The following is a 10,513-nucleotide window of genomic DNA, read 5'->3' as shown; positions in this document are numbered from 1 at the left end:
AGATAGATAGATAGATAGATAGATAGATAGATAGATAGATAGATAGATAGATAGATAGATAGATAGATAGATAGATAGATAGATAGATAGATAGATAGATAGATAGATAGATAGATAGATAGATAGATAGATAAATAGATAGATAGATAGATAGATATTGTTCTCATTGTTCACTATTTATTTATTTATTGTTTAAAACATAAATTGTATAACCTTTGAATATTTAAAATATGCAGTGAACTTAAACTGATTTTGATATTTTTCAAACCGATTGATATTCTATAAAATAATTATATTTAAAATAATTATAAGGTAGGCTATTTATTTATTTATTATTTTAGGTTATAGGCTATTATAAGACACTGTTTGTTCAGCACAACATATGTATAAGTTACTTTCAGTAGGCTATTCTGTCTAGATTAGCTTCATTATTTCATTATTTGACACTCTGTCAGTGTACTATTTCGTTCTTAATGGTTCTTTCTTTTTTAAACATTTTTGTAAAATAAATCGAGGGAAAGCGCGGAGCATTTTGAGCATTTTGTTAAAATGATTGTGTAGTTATCCTACAATAAGTTATGGGCTACGGCGCGTAATTTTCAGCATGAAAACTGTGTTAAGCACGTAAGAGTTCTTAAACTTGAGCGTTTATGACATGCATTGTTGATGCTGCATAATCATTTTTCGGGTTAACTTGGACATATGTGATCTTGCTCGGGCAAGTCCGTGGGTGCTGCATGTCAAACGCATTGGGATGGAAATGAGAGTCCTCGAATCGTCCAACTAATAGACAGTTGTTCACACCTTCGCATCCAATATCAATTTATCCGTACAGGGCAAAAACACAGGTCCTGACATGTCAGACCGAGACGTTCCATGTTTCATTTTAAAAGTAGTAAACCCCCCGAAAAGTTATACCTATATCCTCGGGTATACAGTAGTATAGTTTATTCGCGATAAATAAATAGTCTAAATAAATAAATAAAACTGTAAAGCTGAGCTCTATCAAGATAATCCTCTATTCTCTTTTTGCAGCCTTATTTACAGCAGTGATTTGCGACTGTGATGCCCCTTCTGAATGTACGTGCTGTTTATCAGCAGTTCTGCTTGTAAACTATTTGTGTTTACTTGTTATTTTTATATTTCGTTCTCTAATCCCCTGGGTTTTTCCTGAGGAGCTGCAGTGCTGAGATCGAGTTAAGGGGCGGGGTCTCCGGGGCAGAGGGGCGTGGTCAGGGGCGAAGGGAGGGGAGTGTGAGATCCTGAGGGTTTAAAAGCCACAGTTTGTCCAGCTGAAAGCACATTCTGACCTGAACACATCACAAGCTGACTTCTCTGTGATCATTACTTTAGATACTTTAAACACCGAAAGATCCTCGAAGGAATGAATGCCATGGACAACATGACTGCTGACTACAGCCAAGATGACTACGACGAGACAGTAAACAACTCAATGTGTGATTTTGACGAGTGGGAACCGTCATATTCGCTGATTCCTGTGCTCTACATGCTCATCTTCATCCTGGGCCTCACTGGGAACGGTGTGGTCATCTTCACCGTATGGCAGGCTCAGTCCAAGCGGAGAGCTGCGGACGTCTACATTGGAAACCTGGCTCTTGCTGACCTTACCTTTGTGGTGACCCTGCCACTGTGGGCTGTCTACACCGCCCTGGGATACCACTGGCCCTTTGGCGTGGCCCTCTGCAAGATCAGCAGCTATGTGGTGTTGCTCAACATGTACGCCAGTGTCTTCTGCCTCACCTGCCTGAGCCTGGACCGCTACATGGCCATCGTTCACTCCCTCACCAGCACACAGCTGCGGACCAGAGGACACATGCGGGCCTCGCTGGCCACCATCTGGCTCCTCTCAGGTGTGCTGGCTGCACCGACACTGCTGTTTCGCACCACGGTGCTCGACGCCATGACCAACCGCACCTCCTGCGCCATGGACTTCAGCCTGGTGGTGAGCAAACCGGGCCAGGAGATCTTTTGGATCGCCGGCCTCAGCATCTCCTCCACCGCTCTCGGCTTTCTGATCCCCCTTCTGGCCATGATGGTGTGCTACGGATTCATCGGCTGCACCGTCACACGTCACTTCAACAGCCTGCGCAAGGAGGACCAGCGCAAGCGTCGCCTGCTCAAGATCATCACCACATTGGTGGTGGTGTTCGCTGCCTGCTGGATGCCCTTTCACGTCTTGAAGACCATGGATGCTCTTTCGTACCTGAACCTCGCTCCTGACTCCTGCACCTTCCTGAAACTCCTTCTTCTGGCTCATCCCTACGCAACCTGCCTGGCGTATGTCAACAGCTGCCTCAACCCGCTCCTCTACGCCTTCTTCGACCTCCGCTTCCGCTCCCAGTGCCTCTGCCTCCTCAACCTGAAGAAAGCCCTTCACGCCAGTCCTGCCAGCTCCCTTTCTTCACAGAAGACCGAGGCCCAGTCGCTGGCTACTAAGGTATGAGGAGGTGGGTGGAAGGGTGATGCAAACAAGTCAACAACTGTTACATCCTTCACAAGAACTCAATTGTTGGGGACAAGCAGACTTTCCTTTTGTATCTGACTGTGGGAACTTGAGGAACCAGCTTCCCCTGTCCCGGGACTAAACACTGGTACTCTGTGAACCGTTCTGGTTCTGAAGAACTTGATGCAGTCTGTTTGTCCTGGAGACCACAAGCAGACCGGAGCAGACCCCCACTGACAGCTGCGCTCCAGACGTGTGGGACAGAGTTGGGGAGAACGAGCGAGGGCTTTTCTGCTTTTCTCTTAGTTGCCTCTGGAGCTTCATAGACTTACATGGAGCTGCAGGGTGGTGGGTGGTCCACGGAGGGGTTCGAGAGTAATTTATGGACTCTGTACTTTTGAAACTGTATTAGTGCATTTAACCGTGCTCTTTACCATCTTGTTTTTCTTGGTTGCTTGTTTAATTTTTTGTCCTTTAAGCACTTGTTCATAAGGGGCAGAGATAAGAACGGTGTCCAGTCTGTCTTATCTAAACCATCAAGATAGGGTGGGAGGGATGGGTGCCTTACTTGAGAAGAATTGTTGCAGCTTGATTAAAGACTTTCAAGGGGGAGGTGGGTGAGACGAAAACATGGAGGGGGTGAACTCAGACAGACAGATGGCAGTTGACAAATGTTGTCGGGGAAAGGGACGTCCAATTAATAGGTGGCAGCTTTGACAGATGAGATACTGTGCGTGTAAGTGTGAGCTAATGAAATGTGTGCCAGTGAATTTTTTATTTTGACATAACCTTGTGGGAAAAAAACTGCTGTATGATGCTTTTATGCAATACTCTATGAATAAAACCTGTATAATGAATTTCTCTCTTGTGCCTCATCCGTTAAAACTCATGGATTCAACTGGAATGTTTGTAACATTCCTTCATGTGTGGTGTTTTCCTGTTAAACACGGGAATGAGGGTAGTTGCTTTGTCCCTTATTGTCCTCAAGTCAGTTCAAAATCAAAGCAAGTGACTGACAGGAAATGCATGTTTAAATCTGATTTCCTTGCGTTTCTTATTTTGTACTTTTTGTACGTCTATGTTGCATACTCAGACTCAACACTAAGGAGCAATTCATTGAGAGTATAAAAAAACACAGTATAAAAAAAGATCATGACCTAAAATATTAACCCCTTTGATGTCAAGTAATAAGCCTTTCAATAAATATCTTCACATATTTGGTCATTTTAAAAACCATTTCAATTAACCATTTATATAAGTTTTCTATTTTGGTTGTATTTATTTAATGCATTTAATTACTTGAATATATGAGTCATCCTTTTGGTATTTTGCCAAAAAAAAATATATAAATGCCTACTCTGCATATGGAGGGTCATCAGCCCCTAAACAGACCTCTGATGATTAAGCTCCCTAATAAGCTTTGGTCAGGACATAATCATTGTCGGAGAGACTGTGCTAATCTGAAGTAATTAGTGGGACTGATGTCTTCAGCATGGATTAATATCTTCATAATAAAGGGTGTGGTTATTATCAATAACATAAACAACAGAGATAAATCCAGTATGTGCATCAAGATTCAATTTAAACCACAAAAGTTGAAAACAATGAGTTCAGAACTTTATTTGCTTATATATTTACCACGTATGTAATAGTTAGAAACACAATAAAAGACAAAAAATAAAATAAAAGCATAAAAAATGAAAACATTACTTTTGAATTAAAATGTAAAAATCATTCATTTGTAAAGACATCTCACTATTTGCGTTACATTCCTCACTCTGGATAAAATGTATCTGCTAAATGAATAAATGTAAATGTAGAAGAAAACAGGCAGTTGATGAAAAGGTGAATTATATCTAATCTGAAGATTACCCCATAATAGATATTAAATAGCAGACAGACTGAACACGCTACAGTACAGAGATTATGAGGCGGGCAAAACACATGTCTGTTGAGCGGAAACAAAAAGCAGAAGCAAGAGGGAGGGACTTTAAGATAGTAGAGGAAAATGGAAAAAATAGAGGGTGTTTCTTTGATATAAATGGCCCGTAGAGACAGCACAAGTGTGTTTTGTGTGTGCAGTTGCTAGTGTGTGTGTGTGGGCTAGTGACCACCTTTGTGTTTATTTTGGTTTGTTTATTTGTTTTCTGTCAGGGCTGTGAAGTGAACCATGGGTAATAGAAGACAGGAAACTGCTGCCTGTCTTAGATGCCCAGTGAATTAAATATTTCCTAACAGTAGAATGTGAGCTTGTATGGATGAATGATTCAATAAGGAATGTATAAGTGAAAGAACAACACTAGAACAGGGTCATGTGAAGCTGCTGCATGTTTCTGGTGTCTGCTGCAAACATGTTCCATATTTCTCTGCTAACAGCTGCAGTATGTGGGCACAGATCTAATGCTGGGCTCAGTATTGCCCGCAGGTGTCAAATTATACCTTGGGGTTTCAAAGAAAATCTGGACGATAATTCCAGGGACATTTTCAAAGATGCTGTAAAGATTTAGAACAGTAATTTAATCTCCCTGATAAATGTGAATTTCATGGTGTGAAGTTGCATGTGTTAAATGAGCTGCTTCCTGTGCTTTAAAGCGAAACATATATATGGTAGAAGAGGCAAACCTGACGGTGTCAAGTCAAACAAAGGGAACATGAAATCAAACATCAAAAATCTTTTGTAACTCACTCCACTTAAAAAAGTTAATCTCTACACTTTTAGAACACCCGTTTGTTGCCTAAGTTACATTCCTTATTCCTTATCTTGACATTCTGTCTTGTGCTTCACAATGTGTGTTTGTAATAAAAAATTCATCAAGACGTTTTAACTTCTTCGTCTTCTTTCGTCTTCCTCTAGTGATTGTTGCAACCTAGAACTATCCCTTTAATATACTCAGAGAATGAGGAAGCATTTGTGAAGCTTTGTAAATACCTTGGAACAAATCAATGTTCTGTTTATTTGAGCATGGTCTCAACGAATAACATGAGTTTTGGTGGCAGAGCAGTTTGGAAGACAGGGGCAACTGTAAATCCATCGAGTGACACTAATGGTACAGAAATCACACACTTTTGTATTAGAGAAAAGACAGAAAACGATGAGATGATTGCTTGACCTACATCGATGTTTCATTGTCTTCCCCTTTCCTTTCCTGCCAGCTTTAATGTCACATGATTCACACATTGACCACCAACGCTTTCAATTTGATTGTAGTTGCATGAAATGCAACTCAGTGCAACCTAAACAATCTGAAACCAGACAGCGTACACACATTATATTATGCAACATTTATAGATCAGAGATAACTGAGATTATATGTGATAATGAGGACTGAGACTGTGGAAATGGACAGAGGAGAAAGAGTGGAGATGATGGTGGCTATCTATGACAGTGCAGATACTGTGAGACATCATGATCTCAGGACTCACGCAGAGAGACGACAACCACTTCAACACACAGGTAATGTAATTTATCAGTCAGACAAAAGTACTGTAGAATGTCTTGCAGTTTGTCGTTTTGGCTCATTTTTGTAAACATTCTTTAAACTGCTCACTCTTCAAAAATAAAGGCTCCAAAAGGGGGTTTCCACAGCGATGCTATTGAGAACCATTTTAGGTTCTTCAAAGAACCTTTCAGTGAACAGTTTTTAAAAGAACCATATTTCACACCTAGAGTGAAGAAGAGTTCAATAATATAAAGAACCTTTTGTCCATTCCATGGATGTTAAAGGTTCTTCAGTGAAGATAAATATTCCGGGGAATCTTTTTCCACTATATCTTTAGTGGAATAGAAAGATTTCATGGATGTTACAATTTTTTCATGTCACTTTACTGGCATTTTCATGAACTATAGATGCCAATAAAGTACCTTTTTAACCTATTTTTAAGAGTGTAAGTGCAAATGTCTGCAAAATCTAATAATAACTCAAACATTTAATTAATATTTCAAAGCCTAGTCATAGTGTCAGTAAATTTGCCAATACCACCAAAATAAGATTTTTTTTTTTTGTCAGTGTTATAAGATTTTATTTTAGCTATTTAGATATTTAGCTATTTCAACAGAAGGTAAAAATTGACTGCTAAAAACGAATACTGTAGTACACAGTAGAACATTTATATTATCATTTGTAAGTAAACAGTACATTTTTGTAGAAATGTATTACATATAAAATTCATGTATCAAATTTTGTAACTCAAAAATGTAGAGCTCTCAGACCCTCCATAGACAGCAACACAGGTTTCTGGACCTGGGAACATTGCAGTTGTGTTGCTGTCTATTGAGGGTCAGAGAGCTCTCAGATTTCATCACAAATATCTTAATTTGTGTTCCGAAGATGAACTAAGGTGTTACGGGTTTGGAATGACATGAGGGTGAGTAATTAATGACACAATTTTCATTTTTGGGTGAACTAACCCTTTAACCTCATGTTTGTTGTCCACAGGAAGTGTCTCAGTGAAGAACAGAAAGCATAGAGCAGCTGAAGTGTGTTTGTGTCTGCTGTGTTTTCTTCTGCTGATTGCTGTAATAGTGCTGTGTGTGTGTTTCACCTCCGAGAGAAAGCAGTTATTAACTCACATCAGTAACCTGACTGAAGAAAGAGAGAAGACACTTACCAAACATGAGCAGGTACTGAACAATAACAATAACCTGACTGAAGAACGCAAGCAAATACTTTCTAAATATGAGCAGATACTGAACCACAATAATAAATTGACTAAAGAAAGAGAGCAGATATTTACAAATAATATAAAATTAATAGCAGAGAAAGAACATTTACTGAAGGAGAACAAAATTATGACTGAAGAAAGAGAGCAGATAAAAAAGACCGGTGAACTCCAACAAGGACTTTTGGAACAAGGTAGTTCTGTGTTCATTCAAAATATTTCACCTAATTTAAATAAGTGTTGACTTAAACATCAAGTGAGAATACTGCATATGAACAAAGCTAACCTGTCTAAACTAATATCTAAACCATTCTATTAACAGATCAGCAAGAGGATCCCTTCAAATGGATTTACTACAACTTCAGTTTTTATTATATTTCATCTGAGAAGAAGAGCTGGAGTGACAGCAGCAGAGACTGTCAACAGAAAGGAGCAAATCTGGTGATCATAAACAGTTCAAAGGAACAAGTAAGTGATAAAGAAAAAGATTTTGCATTGACAGATTTTTAACTAGTAATGGTTGGTCTGTTTTTAACCATTTGAGATGTTTATGGATTATTGTTCTTTCAAAACAGGATTTTGTACAAAAGATTGCTGTTTCTGATCATTTTTGGATTGGTTTGGGAAAGATGGAGGGAGAATGGAAATGGATTGGTGGCACCATAATGGCAAATGGGTGAGAGATCACTGAATTTAACTGATCATAAGCCTGAAACCTTCTCTACAGTCAGTATCATGTAGTATTCAGAACTGACTGAAGTCTACTGAAAATAAAACGATCTGCTTCATTGTTGTTTCAGGTACTGGAGTTCTCAGTATCTGCATTCATATGGTTCATACTGTGCTCTGATTACTTCATCAGGTTGGATAGATGATAAATGTGATTATAATAAAAAATGGATCTGCAAGAGAAGAATTTTAAAATAGCTCATTACATAAAATAAATATGTACATGCAGTAAAATAAACCCATCATGTTTTGGAAAAGCAGTCACTCTGATTTGTGATTCTAACTGTATTATTGTACAGTACAGTAAGTCATTTTGAAATATGACTTATGACATTTGAAATATATATATATAATGTTATATATCTAAATAATTATAGAGATCAACTCCATTAAGGTCTCTGGATATTGGTCATGAGAAAGTGTCAGTGGTCTGGTGTCTTACTGTGAAGAGGGTCTTTTAAGCAGTTTTTCCTCCCTGCTGGTCATATCAACAGCAATCAAAGCCAGCAGACAGACTGATAGTCCCTCATTCTGCTCTGTGACTCTAGTGATAGATGGATCACTGCTGATGTGTATTTGTCTTTCCTAATCAAGGCCTCAGACTCTTAACCACTACAATTCAATTACAGAAGCTTTCATCTACTTCATTTTCCAAAAACAGTGAACTCAACAGTATCAGGTACTCAGATCCCAAATACTTACTTTACAAAGAGGGATGCTTAAAAACAGCTTAACAGTTTTGGCAAACATAAAATTTAAACATGAAATAAAACTAAATCTGTTGTGTTCTTTATCTATTAGTTTATACATATTTGTCAAATATATCAAATACATATTTCATCAGTATGTTTAAGGTAAAGTTAGTTATGTCCTGTAATTGAATCTGTTAATCACAAATCTTGCTCTCTTGAAAAACAAAACAACAGACTTTAAAGGAGATGAGCCATTTAGTACACAATACACTCATTAACTAATAAACATCACAACATCGCATTCCTGCCCCAATGGGCAATTACAAGTCCTGCCACAAGAAGCAAAAGCCAACATGACAGTTTTGATGTAACACAATAGATCTGTCAATAACACTACAGCGTGTGCTGTCTGTCCACACTTAACAGCATAACTAAAATACATCTTTTGCATCCAGTCCTTGCTTGCTTTATTTAAGTCACATCAGCTAACCACAGTTGTACATCAGGGCTCGGTGCTGGGCCCACTTCTCTTCCTAATACACACAACCTCAATGGGCCCAATCATTCAGATATTCTTATCACTACTATGGCAGTAACATGCTCTTCCTATCATTTCAGTCGGATGACCCCATGGTACCCGGAAAAATCTCAATTTGCCTTTCTGACTGATTGACCTAAATGAAATAACACCAATTTCAGCACAGTCTAATGAAGGCTAAGTCGTTTGTCATCCTAGACAGTCTGGAATTCAACACAACATCATCAAACAGCTTAGTTTAACAACACTAACACCATTGAGGCCAGTAAGAACCTTCAGACATACGTAAGTCAGATTTTTTTTCTTTTTTGAAAAAAAAAAATATATATTTTTGTTCAGCAAGGATGCATTAAATTGCATTAAATTGATCAAAATGGACAGTAAAGACTTTTACATTGTTACAAAAGAGTCATATTTCAAATGAATGAGGGAGCATAAGAGACTTTAAAAATCTTGAAAACATTAAAAATCATATAAACCTTTAAACAGTAGTATACACTAAAATGACCTGGGACAAGTAAATAAAATATCTATTTTTTAATTTACTGGCTATTTGATTTAATATGTTTTGTGTAATGCTCTGATATTTATCCATTTTGGTGTCCAGATACTTTCTGGGCCTACTTTTACTGGCTGACCTATCTGGACAAGTTTGGACATTTGTATTGCAGCGCTTTATATGTTGTAGCACTTCTCATTTATGTTGTAGAATTCCTAATTAGAAGTCACTTTGGATAAAAGCCTCTACTAAATGAATACATTTGTAAATGTAAATGTTCCTGATGGCCACAAACTGTAACCACACCTATGCAAACTGCCAAACCCTTATTAATCCTTGCAATGAATATGAATTAAAACACAGTTGGACCATGCTTAAGTATTCATATGGGCTGTTGATATTGTAGCAGAGCTAAAGCTATTGCAGTAGATGTCATTGAAGCTTGGTCAATGAGGCTTTGTGTTGATTGCGACTGTTTTGTCACTGTCCAGGTCAATCGTGAGCACAGGAAAAGAGGTGAACTAATCCTAGAGAACTCAAAAAACACAGTCCTCTTGTCCAAATAGCTCCAAAGCTGTACATCAAGGCAGTGAAGCTCATTTTATTACACAATGGTATAAAAGTGGACAATGCGATGTTCTGGAATAATAAAGTCAATGGAAACCTCCACCCTTGAGGTGCAGTTAGCGAAATTTCAGTTTGCAAAAACAAACTGCCGTTGTCAATAGTGTAATGATGTATGAAGCACAGATTACAAATAAGTCACTTTCAAACCAAGTAGCTTTCGTTTGTTAGCTCAGCAAATTCACTTGACTAAATTGAACATGAGTGAAATATGCATGGGGAACTTTTCACCCTCACGTAAAACTCCTGTTCATGTGGATTCCTATTGAAATGATTTCATCCACAAAATCTCATCAAGCAACAATGTG

At 38.3% G+C, this 10,513-nt stretch overlaps 1 protein-coding gene and 1 long non-coding RNA gene across 2 annotated transcripts; both read left to right on the top strand.

Moving 5' to 3' along the window:
- Positions 1–1,306: 1,306 nt before the first annotated feature.
- Positions 1,307–3,306, top strand: LOC107686435 (apelin receptor B-like). Its single transcript, XM_016483427.1, has one exon. It carries the CDS (start codon positions 1,385–1,387, stop codon positions 2,462–2,464), a length of 1,080 nt encoding a protein of 359 aa, XP_016338913.1. The 5' UTR covers positions 1,307–1,384; the 3' UTR covers positions 2,465–3,306.
- A 4,104-nt stretch (positions 3,307–7,410) lies between these two features.
- Positions 7,411–8,004, top strand: LOC107686499 (uncharacterized). Its single transcript, XR_001634044.1, has 3 exons — positions 7,411–7,591; positions 7,699–7,799; positions 7,924–8,004. It is a non-coding gene; the product is annotated as an uncharacterized LOC107686499 (long non-coding RNA).
- The last annotated feature ends 2,509 nt before the right edge of the window (positions 8,005–10,513 follow it).

Source organism: Sinocyclocheilus anshuiensis, unplaced genomic scaffold (assembly GCF_001515605.1).
Source record: "Sinocyclocheilus anshuiensis isolate Anshui unplaced genomic scaffold, SAMN03320099.WGS_v1.1 scaffold838, whole genome shotgun sequence".
NCBI lineage: Eukaryota > Metazoa > Chordata > Actinopteri > Cypriniformes > Cyprinidae > Sinocyclocheilus > Sinocyclocheilus anshuiensis.
This window is presented reverse-complemented; position numbering and strand designations above follow the sequence as displayed.

Bases quoted from the DNA above. Each gene is read 5' to 3' on its own strand.
- LOC107686435 (XM_016483427.1), top strand. From the start codon at position 1,385: ATGAATGCCATGGACAACATGACTGCTGACTACAGCCAAGATGACTAC.